The 22,937-nt window shown below is 41.4% G+C and overlaps 1 protein-coding gene across 1 annotated transcript in view; it reads left to right on the top strand.

Annotated features, from left to right (window-relative positions):
* The window catches only part of LOC117502203 (CUB and sushi domain-containing protein 3-like), a 1,088,443-nt gene extending 1,065,805 nt beyond the window's left edge, over positions 1-22,638 (top strand). The window contains 6 exon segments of the mRNA XM_034161241.1: positions 4,334-4,393; positions 9,824-9,982; positions 15,610-15,746; positions 15,976-16,063; positions 16,587-16,722; positions 20,849-22,638. Of these exon segments, the coding sequence (XP_034017132.1) occupies positions 4,334-4,393; positions 9,824-9,982; positions 15,610-15,746; positions 15,976-16,063; positions 16,587-16,722; positions 20,849-21,008 (740 nt within the window). The 3' untranslated portion in view covers positions 21,009-22,638.
* Positions 22,639-22,937: the final 299 nt, after the last annotated feature.

The raw sequence follows: 22,937 nt of genomic DNA on the forward strand, positions 1-22,937 counted from the left end.
CGATGCTATGGGTATCACACAGATTAAGGAGTGGTACAACCGGTTTAAAGACGGCCGCACAACAGTGGAGAGCGAGCCACGCTCCGGTCGGCCATCAACATGCTGAAATGACCAGATCATTTCCAAAGTTGTGGTGTTGTGGTGATGCGGGACTGTCGTGTGACTATCCAAGAAATTGCGGAAGAGGTGGACATCAGCACTTTTTCGGCACATTCCACTGTGACAGAAGATTTGGCCATGAAAAGAGTGGCGGCGAAATTCGTGCTGAAGGTGCTAACGGAGGAGAAAAACCACCTTCATGTTGAAGTCTCACAGGACATGCCGGACTCCGAAAAATGATGCCCACTTCTTCCTAGTGAGTGCTGGTGTTTGTTAGGGATGTGTTCTGGCTCCTTCTTTGTTTAATACTTGTATGGAGTGGGTATTGGGTAAGCTCATGGAGTCCAGTGTTTTAGGTGGAGTTGTCTGAAAGGATTGCAGTCCTTGTGAAGCTGAGTGAAGCGTAGGAGTGCCTGCATTTATTACTTTCTTGGATCAAGAATAAAATCCAGGCTTGCAGTGTCTTCCTTGACTCAGCGATTACTCAGAAGCATATCTGTATGTGGTGAAAGTGTTGAACTTGTTGCACGCATATTGTAATGATATTCATGTCACTATCAATTTGGCCTTTGAGAAATACTGGGGTAGAGTCATGTGGTCATTTTGTAGGACAACAAAGATCCAGGTCTTTAGGGTCTTGATGCTTCCAGTCATACTGTATGGTTGGTACATGTTTCTCTGGAGAATCACTGGGTACCTCTGAAGTGTGTCAAAACAGTGTTTACTTAGGGGGACTTGAATGAGGTGTATTATTTCCATTCTAAGGGAATGTTCACTCCAACACCAACCAAAACCCATGACACCTGATGTATGCAGAACCCCTGACCTGTCTAAGGGCCCCTTCACACATAGTGCAAATAAGTACAACTCAGGGAGACTCACAGCAAAACAGCTCGAATGAGCGAACCATGAAACATTGCGCAGATGGGCAGGCGTGCACGATCCCGGTGCGACGGTTCGTGCACACGACGGTGTCTTTCGAGCAGGAACACAGTGCAAGCAGCTCACTGTGTTCTATGGGACGAGGTGCATCACATCATGCCACTGATGTGGAAGAAAATAAAATAAAAACTAATTAGTGAATGTCACTGGGTTGATATAAATAATACATAAAAGGGGACACAATACAGAACCCCACGGTTAAATAACCCTGTTAAATTTTTAAAAAAGTTGGCAATCATGGGATTCAAACCCACATGCTCTACTACTGCACTAGAATCACTGTCTTGTAACAGGAGCGTGAAATGTCTAAAATCAACAAGCAGATAAACATATTTTCTAGAAAAAGAAAAAAAAGCGCTGTGATAACTGACCAAGCGGCGTTTGGTATGGCGTATTTCTGCTGATATGTGACTGAAAGTGGCGTATTTGTCACACTGTTGGCTTGTCCTGCGGCACACCGCTCATAGCCCTCACGGCCCGACACGCGTTTCCTGTCAGACTGCTGCGTGTCCATATGAACCGTTTCTGCTCCCGTCGCAAAGCGATATATGTTTTTATGTATTCCCACACAACCACACACACATACGTGTCCGTCAAAACACAGGACGTGTGCTGCAGCTATGATGTCCAGAACCGGAGATGTCGCAACAGCTGTGGGCAGCCAGCCATGCCCCCGTCCTGTCAACGCACAGACCAAGATGTCACTCTGTGATCAGATGAGAGATGCCTCGCCTGCGAGGGGGCACGTGAACCACATGTACACGTGTTGGGGGAGCAGGGAGGAGCACGAGAAACACACGCACATGTGTTGTGGGGGGAGCCACATGTGCACTCCCCAACTTCACAGTCATGGGGCACTTAGACAGATTTCACATTCAGCTCGACAGTGATCGTCTGCTGACTGTTTTCGTGATGATCATACGAATGGCCACATATTTTCTAAGTGCCAAACAAGCGGTGTTAGATGTTCGTGTGTGTCAGCTGGAATTTGGCCGACGCCTGCCGCGAGAGGGTTTGATGGGCTTTCACAGGGCACACTCTGTCTTTCAGCTGCTGGTGTGCGCAAATAGTTGTAGCAACAGGTGTACGAGGCATTGGATGCAGCGACGATTTTACACGTTTTACATACAATTCCTGCTTCATGCGCACTTAATGTGCAATTCGACCAACTTTACACTATGTGTGAAGGGGCCTTAAAGAAAAACTGGCTGTGAAATGGGATTACTGGAAAGTCACCACAGTGTGCCAATAATTATTTCCATTGTACAGTGCATCTTGAAAGTATTTTTACACATTTTTTTTTTTACCTTAGTCTTATTCCAAAATAGTCAATTTGTTTTTTCCCCTCAAAAGTCTACTCACAACACCCCATAATGACATGAAAAAATGTTTTTTTTCTTCTTTTTGAAAATGTATTAAAAATAAAAAACTAAGTAAATATTGCTAACTAACTAATGAACTAAAAATTAGCCAAGAGCACAATTCACACAAAACTCTCTCTGGAGTTTTTTTGAGGGAGAAACCTCAACCAGACCAGACTCAAAAGGGTGACCCACTTACTTGCTGTCTATTTACAGTGCATCCGGAAAGTATTCACAGCGCTTCACTTTTTCCACATCTTATGTCACAGCCTTATTCCAAAATGGAGTAAAATCTTTTTCCCCCTTACTAACGACACCCCATAAAGACAAAATGAAAAAATGTTTTTGACATTTTTGCAAATGTATTAAAGTAAAAAACTAAGAAATCCCATGTACATAAATATTCACACCCTTTAGTCAATACTTTGTTGATGCACCTTTGGCAGCAAACAGCCTCAGGTCTTCTTGAATATGATGCCACAAGCTTGGTGAACCTATCTTTGGACAGTGTTGCCCATTCCTCTAAACCGCACCTCTCAAGCTCCATCAGGTGGGATGGGGAGCATTGGTGCACAGCCATTTTCAGATCTCTCCAGAGATGTTCAATCAGATTCAGGTGTGGGCTCTGGCTGGGCCACTTAAGGAGATTCACAGAGTTGTTCTGAAGCCACTCCATTGATATCTCAGCTGTGTGCTTAGGGCCATTGTGCTGCAGAAAGATGAACCGTCACCCCAGTCTGAGGTCAAGCGCATTATACAGGTTTTCACCCAGGATGTCTCTGTACATTGCTGCATTCATCTTTCCCTCAAACCTGACTTGTCTCCCAGTTCCTGCCACTGAAAAACATCCTCACAGCATGATGCTGCCACCACCATGCTTCACTGTAGGGATGGTGCCTGGCTTCCTCCAAACATGATATCTAGCATTCACACCAAGGAGTTCAATCTTTGTCTTATCAGACCAGAGAATTGTGTTTATCATGGTCTGGGAGTCCTTCAGGTGCCTTTTGGCAAAGTCCAGGTGGGCTGTCATCTGCTTTTTACTATGGCGTGACTTCCGTCTGGCCACTCTACCATACAGGCCTGACTGGTGTATTGCTGCAGAGATGGTTGTCCTTCTGGAAGGTTCTCCTCTGTCCACAGAGGAATGCTGGAGCTTTGACAGCATGACCATCAGGTTCTTGGTCATTTCTCTGACTAAGGCCTTTCTCCCCCGATTGCTCAGTTTAGATGAGCGGCCAGCTCTAGGAAGAGTCCTGGTGGAGCTGAACTTCTTCCATTTACAGATGGTGGAGGCCACTGTGTTTATTGGGACCTTCTAATCAGCAGAAATGTTTCTGGACCCTTCCCCAGATTTGTGCCTCGAGACAATCCTGTTTCAGAGGTCTGCAGACAATTCCTTTGACTTCATGGTTGGTTTGTGCTCTGACATGCACTGTCCACTCTGGAACCTTATATGTAGTCAGCTGTGTGACTTTCCAAATCATGTCCAATCAACTGAATTTACCCCAGTTGGACTCGTTATGCTGTAGAAACATCTCGATCAGTGGAAACAGGCTGTGCCTGAGCTCTATTTTGAGCTTCATGGCAACGGCTGTGAATACTTATGTACGTTTTTTATTTTTAATAAATTTGCAAAAATAAAAAAAGAGCACATTGTCGTTATGGGGTATTGTGTGTAGAATTTTGATGAAAAAAAAAGAATCGCATCCATTTTGGAATAAGGCTGTAACATAAAGTGTGGAAAAAGTACTGTGAATACCTTCCGGATGCACTGTACAGTCTTTTTTTTTAAATTCCATTATTTGAAAGAATATGTTTGCTGCTGTTGTTGGTGTTGGTGCTCTAACCACATTCTGTGGTTAGAGCAGTTCCATAGCTGTGAGTGAGTTTTCACTGATGTTTTCTATCTCCCGATTGCCTCTGTGTAGCTGGAGAGAAGAAGAAGCCTGTAAAACCAGCAACAGGAACACCTTCTCCAAAGCTTAACGGTCAGTTCCCCTATAGTCTGTCTTATTCTTGTCTTGAACAATCCTGTCACTTTTCTTCTCTTCCCAACTTTTCTTATCTATTCTACGTTTGTGTTGGCATCTGGTCTGGTGTGGTGCACTTTAATGAATTCCACTCTGCTCTATTTCACCATTCCTTTTTGTATTTTATTCCATGTTTAATTTTTCCATTGTGGTGTTTTCCTTATTTAATCTGTTATTCCTCAGTACACGCAGAAAAGTAAATTGCCTCCTGCAATCTTCTGCTCTGGTCCTGTTTTCTTCAGCTCTCTATTCAGTCGCTGGTCCATTGTGATCAGACTTGTTTTGCTGTAGTTCAATAAATTGATGCTTTTGGTTGCATTTGAAAGTACTTCTTTCGCTGCTGTAATCACCAAAACGGGAAGCAATGAACTGCTGAAAACCTTCTAAAGCTACATGTGGACAGTGGTAGTACTAGACTGCTTCAGCTCTTAAAGTGGCCAATTACATCTCGTTGTTCTGCAGACCAAAACTATTTTCATTCACTGCATTTTGGAACAAGACGTTAAAGCTGTTCAGCATTTTATTTTCATATATGCAGCAAAATAACAAATGCAACATGTTTGTTTTGTTGTTTTTCAAGCAATGATCCAAGACTTATTTCTCTCAAATTCTCTTTACTACCAAGACTACCTGGTCAGTACATCACAACGATTATTGCACAGGTGTGTCTTTCACAAGTCATCGCAAAAGGCCACTCCAAAACGATGGCTCTTGAACAAAGATATTTATTAGTTGACCAAATTAAAAGGGCACAAACTAATGAGGTCAAACGCTTTCTAGTCTGGTGTCTTACCTTTGTAATTCCTGCAGACATGTCTGCCTCCTGCTGGATGGTTAGTTGATGCTAGTTTGATAATGAATTAGGATCAGTTGTGGTTGTCAGTGAGAAAGAGACAGTTTCTACACACAAAAAGTATGAAATCACAGAAATAACCATTAGGGATGTGAATCGTACAACATCTCACAATTCAATTCGATTCAGATTCTTGGGGTGACGATTCGATTCAGAATCGATTTTCGATTCAAAGAGCTCTGAGAAATAGTTATATTACTTAAAAATTGTTTATGTTTAAGAAAATGCAGCTTTACAAGGTTAATCAAGTGATTCTAGATGTAAATTTACTTATCTGCTTTGCGCGTTCAGAGTTGGCTGGCAGTTTAGCGAAGCGCTGGTCAGTAGTTGGCAGATACCGCTGCTCCACTTCTTTTAGCTCCGGGTGATAGCGTAACATGTGGTCTTGATGATTTGAGGTGTTTCCGAAGTACTTGACTTTCATTTTGCAGATTTTACACACTGCATAAGTCATGTCAAGCTCCTTCTTACGCAGCAAATAATAAAATACAAAATGCGTCCAAACATTTGCCTTCAGCAAAGACGGTGCTGGCTGAATTAGCTCTTCGTCTGCCATGCTAAGCTGCAGCTCACGAATGTTTGAAGCACGTTGGACCCTCCCCTCGTGGGGACGCTGTAGTACGGAGGCCGTTGAATGACAAACACGCAGCGAGTCAGCAAGAAAATGTAAAAAAAAAAAAAATGCTTTTTAGAAATCGATTCTTGGATATTTTGGATCAATTCAGAATCGTAATAAATAAGAATCGCAATTCGGACATGAATCGATTTTTTCTGGCCCCCCTAATAACCATTATTGCCTCTGCCAATGAAGTTGGAGGAGGTTATGTTTTCACCCTGTTTGCTTGTTTGTTTGTCTGTTTGTGAACAGTCTGGAGCCCACGGTTTGTCATATAATCTAATTAAATTTTTACTGAAGATTCATATCCTGATAGAAAAGAACTAATTCAATTGTCAAAGTCATAGGTTAAAGGGAAAAGTCAGGAAAAATCTTGGAATATTGGAAAAATCCCTATCTTTAACATTGAATAGATATGCAACAATTCATTGCTCTGTCAAAAAATATAACATTTCTTTCATATTTGAGAGTGTTATGTACGATGGTATCCTTTATTGATTGAAAAAGTTTGATCTGGATCTGATCCAGATTACAGATTTTGTGGCCATTTAAATTTAACATTGAAGACCCCATTTAACGTATGTTTTACATTATATCTTAATCAAACATGCCCCAATCCCGCTCATATTTGAAGGTGAGGTGCAGACTGGCACTTCCTATTACCTGACAAAGTTTGATCTGGATCTGATCCAGATTACAGATTTTGTGGCCATTTAAATTTAACATTGAAAATCCCATTTAATATATATTTTACATTATATCTTAATCAAAGGTGCCCCAATCACGCTCATATTTGAAAGTGAGGTGCAGACTGGCACTCACTATCACCTGACAAAGTTTGATCCGGATCTGATCCGGATTGTGGATTTTGTGGACATTCGAATTTAATATTGAAAAGCCCATTTGGTGTGCATTTTGCATTATATCTCAATCAAAAGTGCCTCAATTACTCTCATTTGTGACAATGAGGTGCAAACTGGCGCTCTCAATGAATAGACTAAGTTTGATCTGCATCGGATCCATATTGCTGATTTAACGGATATTTGATTTTAACATTGAAAAGCCCTTTTGATCTATTTTTGTGTTATATTTTAACTAATAAAAAGCCACTTCTAACAGGACTTTGACCGTGAAAATTTTTCCAAGGTAAAAATTTGTGGAACTGGAAACTTGCGTTGGCGGAGGTTTGCGGCCTATGTGCGCAATGCTTTACTTTTATTATTGTTTCACAGGTTACATTCTCAACCTTAAAAAAAAAAACATGGTCAAAACTCCACACAATTCCTCAGAAAGAATTTTGTAAGAATTTAGATGTGAAAGAAAAAGAGAGCGTCATAGACGGTGGAGCTTGACACACAGTTCATAAAAGAGGAAGAGAGCACTTCCCCACACAAATTTATAAATTCTGAAAAATAACCTATTTTCTGATTTTATTTATTTATTTGTTAACAACAGTTATGTTCTAAAACTCAAATATCATGGTCACAATTTCAGGCAACCCCACATAAATGATTTTGTATGAATGTAGTCAAAGCAGAGACTTCTTGCTCCTCTGTCTCTTTAAACATGTATGTAATTGTGCTTAATGTTGCTTGAAATTAGCTTGTTTGTCAGTTTCATTCATTTCCAAAGTGTGGGTCCAGTGGCTAGCAAACGCCGTTACTGCAGGTCACACAGTGTGTGAAGAAAATACAAGGTCATTAACCTCTAGTTATTGTCACATTGACTTTTGTGTAATTTCATTTTGGAAGGTGAGAAATAGTCTACATGTTTTTGTTTTCACTTGGAGTCAGGATTTGACCCCAATATCTGTGGGATATTGAGTTTCCAAAATGTCCGGAAACATAATGAACAAAAAGAGCAGCTGTGCAAGTTGTTTCTTTTATGCACACACATTACAATATGTGTTGATGTCTGATGTAAATAATGAATATGTCTGACTAGTTTTCTATAATTAATACTCAAATGACAGTTAAAGCTACTGCAAATATACATGTCAGCACTGAAAATCTGATTGCTAAATTCTATTTCTAGAATTTAATTTAATAGAATTTAATAATTCTAATTCAGCAGCAGAAAAAAGGACTCTACAAAGGATGGTGGAAACAGCACAGAAGATTATTGGCTGTCCTCTTCCCTTCCTGGAAGAAGTCGCAGGTGCTCGATACCTTTCCAGAGCCAAAAACATTTTAAAAGACCCTTCACATCCTGGACAAAAAATATTTAACCTTATGCCCTCAGGCAGGCGGTACAGAGCCATAAAAACACATACAAATAGATTTTGAATAGTTTTTACCCTAGAGCCATACAACATTTAAATAAATTACAATTACACTGACAACATTGGGACAGTACAGAGCAGGGACTGTGCAATAATGTTTTTTTTAACCTATTAGTTTTACTATGTTTAATCATGTATTAATATTTAAGGCTGTATTATTTATTGCGACTGTTATTATTGTGTTGTGTGTGTGGGTGTGTGTCATCACGTGTGTGTGTGTCTGCGATGGGTATGTGTGTGTGTGTTGTTATGCCACTGTGATGCGTCTCTGGTAATTTCGTTGTATTACTTGTACAATGACAATAAAGCCTATTACTATTCTGTTCTACGAGGTCTATTAGAAAAGTATCCAACCTTATTATTTTTTTCAAAAACCATATGGATTTGAATCACGTGTGATTACATCAGACATGCTTGAACCCTCGTGGGCATGCAAGAGTTTTTTCACGCCTGTCGATTACGTCATTCGCCTGTGGGCAGTCTTTGAGTGAGGAGTCGCCCACCCTCTCGTCGTTTTTTTCATTGTTTAGGAATGGCTCAGAGACTGCTGCTTTGTTTGATCAAAATTTTTTCAAAACTGTAAGGCACAACTGAGTGGACACCATTCGATAAATTCAGCTGGTTTTCGGTAAAAATTTTAACAGCTGATGAGAGATTTTGGTCTGGTAGTGTCGCCGTAAGGACGGCCCATGGCGCCTGACGGCGAGCTGCGCTTCGAGGCGGCAGCGTCTCACCGTTTCAAGTTGAAAACTTCCACATTTCAGGCTCTGTTGACCCAGGAAGTCATCAGAGAACAGAGAACTTTCAGAAGAAGTCGGCATGAGGAGTTTATTCGGACATTCCATTGTTAACGGACATTTTGTAATGAAAGAACATGCGGGCAGAGTCGCATGTCGGGCCGGACCCGACCGCGGGGGGTTGCGACAGGAAAAACACCTCAGTTGGAAACCTTAACGGGCAAGTTGGAACATGCCCAAGTTGTTAAACAATTTCTCAGTTACTCACTTGTTGAAAGCCATCAAAAGCCGCCTGAATTTTACAAATGGTTTTCAACACGGAGGTATTTTTCCTGTCGCGGCGCACACAGATTTGCCGAGTCGTCACGGAAACGACTTGGCGAATTTGCGCGCACGTCTTTCATTTAAAAAATGTCCTTAAACAGTGGAATGTCCGCATAAAGTGAATTAAGCCTTAAATTAGGATGTTTTCAGCTGGAAACAGGCCGACGACGGTGCCTGGAAGCGCTGTGCGACGTCCCGCTCCGTGGGAAGTCCTTACACCGACAGAAACACCCCATAATCTCTCATCAGCCGTTAAACTTTTCACCGAAAACCATCTTAATTTCTCGAATAGTGTCCACTCGGATATTCCTCACAGGTCCAGAAAAAAGTTTGATAAAGCAACGCGCGCCGTCTCGAGCAGCGTGTGAAACAAAGGAATTCAGCTGACAGGGCGGGACCACATCTCACTCAAGGCCTGCCCACAGGGAAATGACGTCACCGACACGCGTGAAAAAACTCACGCATGCGCACGAGGGTTCAAGCATGATTGGTATAATCGCATGTCATTCAAATTCATATAGTTAAAAAAAAAAATAAAAGGGTTGGTTTATTATCTAAGAGACCTCGTATTCTGTAGTTCCAGATGACGTCTTTGCTCCTAACTACATATGGAAGGGTTCCTATAATTATCGAGGGAGGAAGCAGCCGATGACGCTGAGCATCACCAGCTTTAACTCTACAACTGGCAGAGTCAACGTTACCCTCAGCAACGGCAACATGGAGCTGCTGTTATCAGGCATGAAACAATGTGATTACAACATTTGAAACTGCATGTTGCTGAAATTGTGGGCTGGAAATTGATTTGCTATAGCTGCAAAGAAAATTGCATGTTTATTTCCAGTGTGTCATTTTTATTTCACATTTTAGATTTCAGAGCCAAACCATTCATCCCCTATTTGTGTTCTGCTGATAATATTCAATATGATGTTCAGTTCAGCAAGTTTTCGGGGCGCACACGCTGACTGACGCAATAAAGTGCAGAGTTGCTCTTTAAGGACAATGTACATTAATACAAAAATTGTCTTTTTTGCTTACTGTAGCCAGTAAATTTAAACTGTGGGAATGTACACTCACTGACCACTTTATTGGGTACACATGTTCAAATGCTCATTAAAGCAATTAAGTAATCAGCCAATCACATGGCAGAAACTCAATGCAGATGTGCCCAATTTTAAAATCAGCCAGTCACATGGCAGAAACTCAATGCAGATGTGCCCAATTTCAAAATAACTACCTTGGGTCCAGCCGATCTATTAATACCTCTTGAAAATAGCCATCTATTGTATCTGCCACATTCAGGCAACATGTGGGCATCCCCTTGGCCTTCTTCCAGTTGATGGAGTCCTCAGCATTGAGGCACCTATGTGCTGAATCGTGCCCAGAGAAATACACCAGATGGCCGAAATGCTGTAGCTGACATTCAATCACAATGCGAATGGTACGCCGTATACCTCATCAGAGTCACCATATGTAACTGCTCATTTATCTCAAAAGCTTTGCCAATAGTACCCATTGATCATCTGAAGAAACATAGTGCCAATGACACCCAGTCATCACCTCATTGGTTGGTGTATAAACCTCACAACCAAGACAGGACCAAAAACCTAGAAACTTCTGTTCTTTGAGTCGAGCATCGTAATTGGGAAGAGAAAGAACTTGATGTGAGTCGATGGTGCTATATGGCCTGATTGGAGGATTCCACAAACTGTTCATCTTCTGGAATTTTCAAACCCAACTAACACCATGAAAACACCCAGTAAGTGGTGCTTCTCCATGCAAAAGTACCTTGTTGATGGCCAGACTGGTTGGAGCTGTTAGAAACAGTAACTTAAATAACCACTCATTACAACCAAATTATGCAAACAAGCATCTTTGTATGCACAACATGTGCAACCTTGAAGCAGATGGGCACAGCAGCACAAGTCCACTCCGGCTGCCATTCCTGTCAGCTAAAAACAAGACACTGAGGCTGCAGTGGACAAGGGCTCAGCAAAAATTGACACTAGAAGAGTATGCTGCCTGGTCTAATGAGTCTCAATTTCTGCTGCAACATTCAGAGGGCAGTCATAATTTGACATAAATAACATGAAAGCATGGTGCCTTGTTTTCACAGTTCAGACTGTAGCCTGGCAACTGTGATGCTGTCACATCAGTTTGAGCCAAAATCTTTTGTTTCCAGCACCTTGTTCAATTAGTGCAGCAGATAACTGAATATTTACAGAGGAATCCTGCAAATGGTGATACAAGCATCAGATTTGGCACAAATACTTCTTAGACATTTGTCTTTTGAAAAAAACGATTGGCCACTTGAATTTTCAATAGGCAGCCACTTAGGGGTCAATTGAAGAATTACACAGGGGTCAAAATTAAATGATGCTCCAGTCTTATTGAAACTATACCACATTATTTGTCTGATCACAAATATTCCAAAAAGGTATAGTTTGGACAATCTGTGACTGAATGTTATGGGGTTATGAGGTAAAAACAGCAAGAATGGTGACAAAGGTCAATTTCAGTTTGTACCGGGGTCAAAAGTTAAAGTTGCTCTAATTTTGGTAAAACGTGATGCAAATTATTGGTTGAGGGTTTTTTTATTATTATTATTTGAGGATTTGCAGTTTATCTGACATGACAGTATGATCATACACTGTTTTGTCACAGCACAGTACAAAATGACACTATTCTGATGCACTGGTATTTGAGTACATAAACACTTTTTGGTCGGTAGCTCTCAGTGAGAACTTGCACTGCTTTGTAATTGTGTTTGACTTCTCACTTTCCTGGAGGTACCAGCACCTTCTTAGTGTTGTTACTGTAACCGTGTGAACTCATACACACGTAAACATGTACACCAACAGAGCGGCAGACCTCACAGCATCCTACAATGGCATCAGCGGGAGGTTAAAACTCTATTAAAACACAAATCCTGCTGAGGCTCGTATTGCTTTCTGATGTAGTGGAGCACAAACACCATTTCACAAAACCTTGCAGTTATCAGACTTTTAACATCCATCTCTTGGCCTGAAGGAGCAGTTTTAGATCAATAACAGCTAAAGCTGCAGTCGCACAGCCACCAGAAGGCCAGTGCCAAGCTGCATAAAGCATCCGTTTTTCTCCTTAAGATTTCCAGTTTTCCTTATTTACTCTCCTTAATGAAAAGTGTTACAAGAAACACCTTGAACAAATTCCTTAAAGGAGGAAAAATACTGCATGGATTACCTCAAATATATCACAGTGGTGACAGAGGACAAACACAGATTACATTGTGCTTCTCCCATTAAAATAAAACTGCACGTCTACATGCTGCCACATGAGGAAACTGTGGTTGGCAAAACATGTATTATGTGCCGAATGAGCATAAAATTTAAATTGTCCCTGTAATTTTTGACCACGAGTGGCACTGCGATGCTCTTTATCGATGATTGGCACCTTATGTTGTGTGAATTTCATTTCAAGTCACCTAGGCTCGTGTCATACATCATACTGACAAAGTGAGGAACCTTGGGATGATTTTTGATCCTATGCTGTCCTTTGACCTCCACATTAGAGATATTACGAGGACTGCTTTGTTCCACCTGCAAAATATAGCAAAGAGTCGTCCCATCCTGCGTATGTCTGATCCAGAAGTTCATCCTGAGCCATACATTTGTCTCTTCTACAACCCCTGGCAAAAATTATGGAATCACCGGCCTCGGAGGATGTTCATTCAGTTGTTTAATTTTGTAGAAAAAAAGCAGATCACAGACATGACACAAAACTAAAGTCATTTCAAATGGCAACTTTCTGGCTTTAAGAAACACTATAAGAAATCAAGAAAAAAAGATTGTGGCAGTCAGTAACAGTTACTTTTTTAGCCCAAGCAGAGGAAAAAAAATATGGACTCACTCAATTCTGAGGAATAAATTATGGAATCACCCTGTAAATTTTCATCCCCAAAACTAACACCTGCATCAAATCACATCTGCTTGTTAGTCTGCATCTAAAAAGGAGTGATCACACCTTGGAGAGCTGTTGCACCAAGTGGACTGACATGAATCATGGCTCCAACACGAGAGATGTCAGTTGAAACAAAGGAGAGGATTATCAAACTCTTAAGAGGGTAAATCATCACGCAATGTTGCAAAAGATGTTGGTTGTTCACAGTCAGCTGTGTCTAAACTCTGGACCAAATACAAACAACATGGGAAGGTTGTTAAAGGCAAACATACTGGTAGACCAAGGAAGACATCAAAGCGTCAAGACAGAAAACATAAAGCAATATGTCTCAAAAATCGAAAATGCACAACAAAACAAATGAGGAACGAATGGGAAGAAACCGCCTGTAAGAAACCGCCTAAAGGAAATGGGATTTACATACAGAAAAGCTAAATGAAAGTCATCATTAACACCTAAACAGAAAAAAACAAGGTTACAATGGGCTAAAGAAAAGCAATCGTGGACTGTGGATGACTGGATGAAAGTCATATTCAATGATGAATCTCAAATCTGCATTGGGTAAGGTGATGATGCTGGAACTTTTGTTTGGTGCCGTTCCAATGAGATTTATAAAGATGACTGCCTGAAGACAACATGTAAATTTCCACAGTCATTGATGATATGGGGCTGCATGTCATGTAAAGGCACTGGGGAGATGGCTGTCATTACATCATCAATAAATGCACAAGTTTACATTGATATTTTGGACACTTTTCTGATGTTTAAGGATGATGAAATCATTTTTCAAGAAGATAATGCATCTTGCCATAGAGCAAAAACTGTGAAAACTTCCTTGCAAAAAAGACACATAGGGTCAATTTCATGACATAGGGTTAATGTCAACGAGCAGATGTGATTTGATGCAGGTGTTAGTTTTGGGGATGGAAATTTACAGGGTCATTCCATAATTTATTCCTCAGAATTGAGTGAGTCCATATTTTTTTCCTCTGCTTGGTCTAAAAAAGTAACCGTTACTGACTGCCACAATCTTTTTTTCTTGATTTCTTATAGTGTTTCTTAAAGCCAGAAAGTTGCCATTTGAAATGACTTTAGTTTTGTGTCATGTCTGTGATCTGCTTTTTTTCTACAAAATTAAACAACAAAATGAACATCCTCCGAGGCCGGTGATTCCATAATTTTTGCCAGGGGTTGTAGACTGGACTACTGTAATGTTCTCTTCTCTGGTTTATCACAGTCCAGCATTAGGGGTCTCCAATTGGTTCAAAATGCCGCTGCCAGAATCCTGACAGGAAGCAGAAAGCTCGACTACATTACACCTATTTTGGCGTCTCTTCACTGGCTTCCTGTGTGTGTGAGGTTGGATTTTAAGGTCCCGTTATTAACCTCTAAAATTATTCACAGACTAGCACCTCCTTACTTAGCTGACCTAATTAAACCCTACGTACCGACCCGGGCTCTGTGTTCTCAGGGTGCAGGACTACTTTGTGTCCTGAGGGTGAATAAAAAGTCTGCGGGTCACAGAGCTTTCTCTTATCGTGCCAATATTTTGTGGAATGATCTTCCGACGTCAATAAAACAGTAAAAATCTGTAGAGACATTCAAGTCCAGACTTGAGATGCATCTGTTCTCCCTCTCGTATGGTTAGCATACTGGGATAGTATGGACCTATGCTTCTTATCCCTTTTAATTAATCTTATTATCAACAGAACAGGTCTTGTCCACACTTCATCTAAAATCAGGGTTTCTTAGTGAAGTTTCGGCCTAGCGGCCGGCGATCACCTTAGTATTCCCTCTGCTTTCCTGTTGATTTACTCCTGGTGAACTATACTTTAAGTGTAGGTTTTTCGGCTGACTGATTCTGCATTTTTTCTCTCTGTCTGAGGTCCCATCAACATCTCACAAGACAGAGAGCTGGAACACACAGGGCACTGGACTGACCAGGGATGCAGCACACTGCAGTATGCATTTTGGGATAAACTGCTGCAATAACAGGCCCACTGACGGCATGATGGATGTATGCCGGCCCTGTACCCCAGGGCGCAGGATGACCCCCTGCCTGCAGCGTAAATGCTTGTGTGGTCATCTCAACAACTGCAAATGGATTTTCGGTTTTCTGCTTCTTCAGCTTTGTAAAACTTGTAACTGTTAGAATGGCCTAAGCAGTGGGTCACCCCTCTGATCCTGATCCTTAATCTCCTAGTTGCTCCCAGTGTGTAGTGAGTGGCTTGCATGGCAGTACTCTGACATCAGTGTGTGAGTGTGTCTGGGTGAATGTGAGGCGTCATTGTAAAACACTTTGGGCTTCTAATGCAGATGGAAGAAGCGCTATATAAATGCAGTCCATTTACCATTTAAGGTGCTGGCCGCTTCACGTAATGCGTTCCTTTGACGCAATATAAACCATGTGTTAATTTTTTTTGTGTCCAGGTATGTATAAGGCATCTGAGGCCCGCCTGTTACTGCTGATGTACCAGGTCAACTACATAAACCAGGGAAACCAGCTGAAAGACTCAGCCGTTTCTCCTGCCAAAATCATAGATGACTCCTGGACCATGGATGGATTCGTAAGCAAACATAAAGTTGCACCATTATTACATTTAAAATCTCACGTTATTCATTTGTCTGATGATTGTGTCAGTTTGTGTCAAACAAAGGTCAAGTAGATCATGAAGACAGACAGTATGTCAGACCATGGATTTCTGTTTTGTCTTGTGTGGTCTTGCAGGCACAAACACTAACCCACAGATGACATCTTTCACTTCTTCCTTTGTTGTTCCCTCGCTTCTTCCACAGGTGTCAGCAGAGCCTGATGGTTCCAGTTATGTGTTCCAGGGTTTCATCCAGGGAAAAGACTACGGACAGTTTGGGCTGCAAAGACTGGGTACGTCCATGTTGCAGCAGCGCTGTGTGCTGTAATTTCTGGTTTAATAAACACACCAAATTATGGACACTTTTGAAGGAAATCACTTTGTACTGTAAACTAGACAGAAAAAAATGAGTGCTGATGGGAAAAGGCGATCAAGGACCTTGTATTTGCGGCCCACTGTTCACAGAGTCTGTTTCAGTGCTGAAGTTTGAAAAAGACTTGGCTCCAATCAACCTGCACCGAAAGATGACATCCATCATCTCCAGTGAACAATGTCAAACGCAGTCCTGATCTCATGACATGACACTCTGCAACAAACCGGTCAATGCAAACAGTCCCAACAGTAAACTGAATTCAGAGTAACAGCTGGTTGAATTTCATTTGGAAACAAACTTTTGTTATTAAGATTTTCACTTGCAAATACATTTTCTTTTGCAAATGTACTTTTGCAATTAATCCTCATTGATTTTCACGCTGCTTTATTCAAGAGAAGGAGACAGAGAGGGGGGTAAATGGTGTGTTTCCTCCTGTTCTGCAGGTCTGAACATGTCAGAAAGTCAGAATTCGCCACCCCCTCAGCTTGGTACAAACAGCAGTTCTGTGGCGATCGCTATTCTGGTACCTTTCTTCGCTCTCATCTTCACAGGCTTTGGCTTCTATCTCTACAAACAAAGGTAAATGTATAGATATATGGGGCCTGGGCTCCAGAGGAACACACACCAATATCCCAAAATTATGGGGGGGTGGGGGGTGCCCCATTCTCCATGTACATCTGGATTTGTGTCACAAAGGGTCGTGTTGTGACAAATCAACATACAGGTCCATATCGAATTCACTATGGCTACCCACACACAAATTAAAGATCAAATCATTTCAATATATCGGTTTAATTGCACAGCACTGGCCAGCAATGTCTGTAACAAGGTTATTCCTATAACACAAAATGTACCACTGAATTGTGAATGTTATTGATACTTCCGTCACACGAGAGGCTAAATGAGGTCAAATCCCGTCCGAATGAAAATTCGACCCACATTTGAAAGGTGTTGAGGTGCATTCATGGGCATCGGACAGCATTCTGTGTGCAGTCTCAACAGTCAAACACAGTCAGTGTTGGGGAAAGTAACTTTGGAAATTTACTTCATTAGTTAGTCTATACTGTTATATTTTACAGTTGCGTCTTACATTTACTTCATTAGCAGCTGCGGACACCTTGTCGGCAGCTGCTGAATGTAATCAATAAAGTTACTCATAATCTAATTTATTTTTAAGATTTAGTACTCATTGCTCAATTTTACGAGTAACCAAGTTAGATTACTCGTTACCTTATTAGTTACATTACTTATTAGTTGCAAGTTTTCTGCAGATTCTAATAAAGTAATTGCATAAAGCTACTAATGAAGTAACTGCATAAAGCACCTGTATAAAGCAACTAAAAAAGTAACTAAAAAAGTAACTTGTCAAAGTTACTTTCCACAACACTGGACACAGTCATACGGCCGCCTCGAATGTTTTGCATATGTTCAAAACATTTATGGCGCAGTCGAAGTGGAGAAACTATCGAATGGCAGTTGAAGTGCCGTCTGACCGCAGTCTGACTGTAGTCTAAACAATCGGACTGCGTGAAAACGGCATTCATGACACTCTGTTCGCGCTGGGGGGATGTTCAGCATGTTTGTCCCAAATGCGCCTAAACGCACCATGAGCACACCTCGAGTGCTGCTAGATTATATTTCCTCCACCCACAATCGGATCTCACTCTTATGGCAGTGTAAGTGAATTTGTCATATTCTCACTGCATTTAGACAGCTGTCTGGGTAATCCTAATGTGTTCTACCTACAACCCCAATTCCAATGAAGTTGGGGCATTGTGTGAAATGTAAATTAAAACAGAATACAATGATTTGCAAATCCTCTTCAACCTATATTCATTTGAATACACCACAAAGACAAGATATTTAATGTTCAAACTGATAAACTTTGTTTTTGTGCAAATATTTGCTCATTTTGAATTGGATGCCTGCAACACGTTTCAAAAAAGCTGGGACAGTGGTATGTTTACCACTGTGTTACATCACCTTTCCTTCTAACAACACTCAATAAGCGTTTAGGAACTGAGGACACTAATTGTTGAAGCTTTGTAGGTGGAATTCTTTCCCATTCTTGTACGACTTCAGTTGTTCAACAGTTCGGGGTCTCCTTTGTTGTATTTTGTGCTTCATAATGCGCTACACATTTTCAGTGGGCGACAGGTCTGGATTGCAGGCAGGCCAGTCTAGTACCCGCACTCTTTTACTACGAAGCCATGGTGTTGTAACACGTGCAGAATGTGGCTTGGCATTGTCTTGCTGAGATAAGCAGGGACGTCACTGAAAAAGACGTTGCTTGGATGGCAGCATGTGTTGCTCCAAAACCTGGATGTACCTTTCAGCATTAATGGTGCCATCACAGATGTGTAAGTTGCCCATGCCATGGGCACTAACACACCCCCATACCATCACAGATGCTGGCTTTTGAACTTTGTGCTGGTAACAGTCTGGATGGTCTTTTTCCTCTTTTGTCCAGAGGACACGACGTCCATGATTTCCAAAAACAATCTGAAATGTGGACTCGTCAGACCACAGCACACTTAAATACTTTGCGTCTGTCCATTTCAAATGAGCTCGGCCCCAGAGAAGGTGGTGTTTCTGGATGTTGTTGATGTATGGCTTTCGCTTTGCATGGTAGAGTTTTAACTTGCACTTGCAGATGTAGCGATGAACTGTGTTAACTGACAGTGGTTTTCTGAAGTGTTCCTGAGCCCACACGGTAAGATCCTTTACACAACAATGTTGGTTTTTAATGCAGTGCCGCCTGAGGTATCGAAGATCACGGGCATTCAATGTTGGTTTTCGGCCGTGCTGCTTAGGTGTAGAAAGTTCTCCAGATTCTCTGAATCTTCTGATTATATTATGGACTGTAGATGATGGAATCCCTAAATTCCTTGCAATTGAACGTTGAGAAACATTGTTCTTAAACTCTTTTTTCACGCAGTTGTTCACAGTGTTGATCCTCACCCCATCTTTGCTTGTGAAAGGCTTTTGGTGGTAAACATACCACTGTCCCAGCTTTTTTGAAATGTGTTGAGGCATCCATTTCAAAATGAGCAAATATTTGCACAAAAACACTAAAGTTTATCAGTTTGAACATGAAATATCTTGTCTTTGTGGTGTATTCAATTGAATATAGGTTGAAGAGGATTTGCAAATCACTGTATTCTGTTTTTATTTACATTTCACACAACGTCCCAACTTCACTGGAATTAGGGTTGTACATTTGTACTGCGTCCGTAGGCTCGTGCATGGCACGTGCATGTATCAGTCGGTGCGCAGTCTGGGTATTCGGATGACTGTCCTCCAGATGTGGCACATTTGTACTAAGTGCGATTTGGGGGGGGGGGGGGGGGGGGGGTGGCGGGAGGTCTAAGACAGAGTACCTGCTTGAGTGGTTTGATTTTATTTTGCTTAGAAGCAGTAAATGAATTTCCTGTGCTATTAAGCGAATCTGTTCAACATGTGGCGAACTGGATTTTTTTTTTTTTTTTGACGTATTATTTAAGTACAACTTCACCTTCACTTCACATTGCTGCCAGGAGAAAACAACTGTGAGAGAAAAGCTTGTTCTGTCAAATAGTTTCAGACAGTCGTATAGGAATTTCACCATCTTTCTTAAAAAGCAGAACTATCCATCTGATCCTCCTTAAAGCCTTTTCACTGCAGAGCCGGTCTGGAGCTCCCTGGGGCCATCATCCAAACTATACGAAGAGGCCCACTTACCTAACCCGAGAGCTATGTAATCCATTTGAAATTTGCCACACAGTCACAGCTGACTCTTTTAAAACAGTTCATTCCATCTGTAAGTTGAAAAATAGATCAGCCTATACAGAACAACATTAATCGGAGCATTATTTATGAAGCAAATGTCGCATTAGGGAGCACAAGCTAACAACCTAATGAATATTATTGTACAACCACAAAATGCAAGCAAACTGCTTCTTTTGGCCACTGAACAGATAATCATACCTGAGACCAATGTTTGAACAGTCTTTCGTATAAAGACAGTAGACTTACTTCAGCTGAGCTGATTTGCTGCTGTTATTCTTGATGTCTCACATCGTCCAAACAAGTGTTGTACAGAGTAGTATAAAACGTTATATTCCCTCTTTTTATTCCAAAGTGTGATCTTTCAGTTTGAAAGCATTATTTCTTAAATTTAATTATTCTCAAAGACAAAGAACATTTTTGTCATTTAGATGCTTCTTGTTCTCCTCTTCCTCCTCATCCTCCTTCTGCTCCTGAGTTTGCATCACAGTACCTCATTCAGTATACAGGAGCAGCTTGTCACACGTATAGATGGTACCATTTTGTGGTCATAGATAATAAATACAGTATATAAGTCACACCAGAATATGTCGTAGGACCTTCTAGCCTTGTAATTTATAAGTTGGAAAATGTGGTAATGTTACTGTTATCTCTTGACATCAAATGTGGAGAGCAGAGAACATTAGTTTCCAGATTGCTGTTATTTCACTCGTCTCTGTTTTTGACAGCTCTATTTCATGCTCTCATGCTCTCTTAACACCCGCTTGGACATGATGAGGGGGAGGGAGGCAGGGTCCTGTGCTTCTTCTGTTGTGAGCGTGTAGGTCCACCATGCTCTGATCCACTCCCAAAGACTGAATCCCCTGTTCTCTAATAATAATTCACAGAGTGATTTCATCCCTCATCACTGTGTTGATATTTGCTACATTTGTTTTCACAGAACCACACCAAAAACGCAGTACACAGGCTGTTCAGTCCATGAAAACAACAACGGCCAGGCCGCCTTTGAGAACCCCATGTACAACACCAGCGCCAAGGCGGTGGAGGGGAAGGCTGTGAGATTCGATCCCAACCTCAACACTGTCTGCACCATGGTCTGAAGATCAATTGTCAGTGCAAGCTAATGACTCAAATATCTAACGGGACCACACCGTGAGCAACTCGATGAAGACTTTGATTTCTCAAGACCTTCAGTCCTGTTGTCCAGTACACTTCCACTTAAAATTTAATGCTGGCTCCTTCTGTTTGCAGCATTTTGGATGAATTTCAGCAAATGTGAAAATGAATATCAGCTATACTTGACGGATGCAACATGCCAAGTTTAAGGTCACATGAAATCAGAGGACGGATAAACCATCACGGCCTCCATGGATTTAACAGATTCTAATATCAGGTGATCAAGGGTACTTTGTAAGTTCATTCTGACCCAGACAGTGCCATAAACTCTTATTTAACCATCATGATTGTCTCAAGCCATGACCTGCCCACAAGACATCATGACCATATCATCATAACCCAGGATTGGATTTTTGCATTTCTCTCAGTGCTTTGAAGAGAAGGATCTCAGTTCAGGGTTCTTACCTGCAGAGAAAAAAAAAAGTTATGAGTGTTGTCGTTACACATCGCAGAGATGAACTGCACTGGAACAATGAATTGATTTCTATGGCCTGAACGTTGGAGAATGGCCAGCGGGTAATTATCATGTGAAGTGTGACACATAATGAAGAAAATGTCACAAAGGACACTGTGATGCAAAGAAACTGTTTAAGTTAAATACTGGCAGTAAAGGACACTGTCACCAACGGATATCAGTCAACCAGACATTAATGATTTGGGAACAGGACGCAATCTCCAATGACCACAGAATACAACACCCTAAAAACTAGATCGGACTGCCTCCAGAGGCGGCGGCTCTTTCCACTTTGTTGTCTTTCTGTGAAAATGGACTCTCAAAGGGCCAATTCCAGCCAGACAGGTCGGAAAAGTAGCTTTGAAGCGAACATGAACGCTTTAGCAAATTGAAAGACAAGGCTGGAAACTGAGCTCCAATCCCATCTGAACTGTGATCATGGCAAAGCGAAGCTAAAAGAGGAGGTGATATTAATGGATCTAGTGGATAAACTGCTCCTTCTCATCTGACGGACATGAGAGGAAGATGAGACGAGTCTGGACTCAAGAGACAGCGAGTCATAACGAGAAAAGGTCTTAAATCCTGACGCAGCCAATCACAGTCGATCTAACCGCCTGAGAGAGCTCGGAACCGCCCTTTGTTTAATGAATCAGATCAGACGGAATGTGGCTTGAAGGGAAGTCCTTCCTGATGCTGCAGGTTTTAAAAGGATTGCGACGGGAAGGAGGAGCGGAATGGATGCAGATGACTCTGGATGGACTACTGAAGACTTTAAGAAGCAGGGAAAGCTCTGGTACTAAAGCACACTACAGGAACACCACACGTTAAGGACACAGAGAAACATGTGAGAGACATGAAATCATGAACGGACTCACAAAACGACAGAAAAGCCGGATCTTAAAATCGATGTTGGTCACAGATGGACACACAGACAGTCTGAGAGACAGACACACATTGAGGCTACGTCTGAGACAGGGATTGTAGCCCATCGTTCGTGGATGCCGTTCCACTGTAATTCTGCACTCTACGAGTGCTTCTCTCCTTTCTTTGTTACTGCTGCAGAATCTTCTGATCTGTAAATCTATTGCATATATATCTGGGGAGCATTCACCACCTATATTTTTGTGCTATATATTTACCACAGTTTCGGGTGGGGTTGGGGGGGGTGCTGCTGCAAGGCAAAGATAAGTGATACCAGAAAGTTTTTAGAGAAAAAAAAAAAAAAGTTAAAAAAAATTGAAAATCCCAGAATAAAAGATTTTCCAACAGTATTTTAGTTTTTAATCCCCCCCCCCACCCCCAAGTGTGTAATGAAATGAAACCTGTTTTTTTTTTCTTTTTTCAGTTGTCGTGTAGCTTGGTGTTTTCACACCCGTTGGCGAGGCAGTCGTAAGAGTCA

The sequence above is a fragment of the Thalassophryne amazonica genome, chromosome 20 (genome assembly GCF_902500255.1).
Source record: "Thalassophryne amazonica chromosome 20, fThaAma1.1, whole genome shotgun sequence".
Lineage (NCBI taxonomy): Eukaryota > Metazoa > Chordata > Actinopteri > Batrachoidiformes > Batrachoididae > Thalassophryne > Thalassophryne amazonica.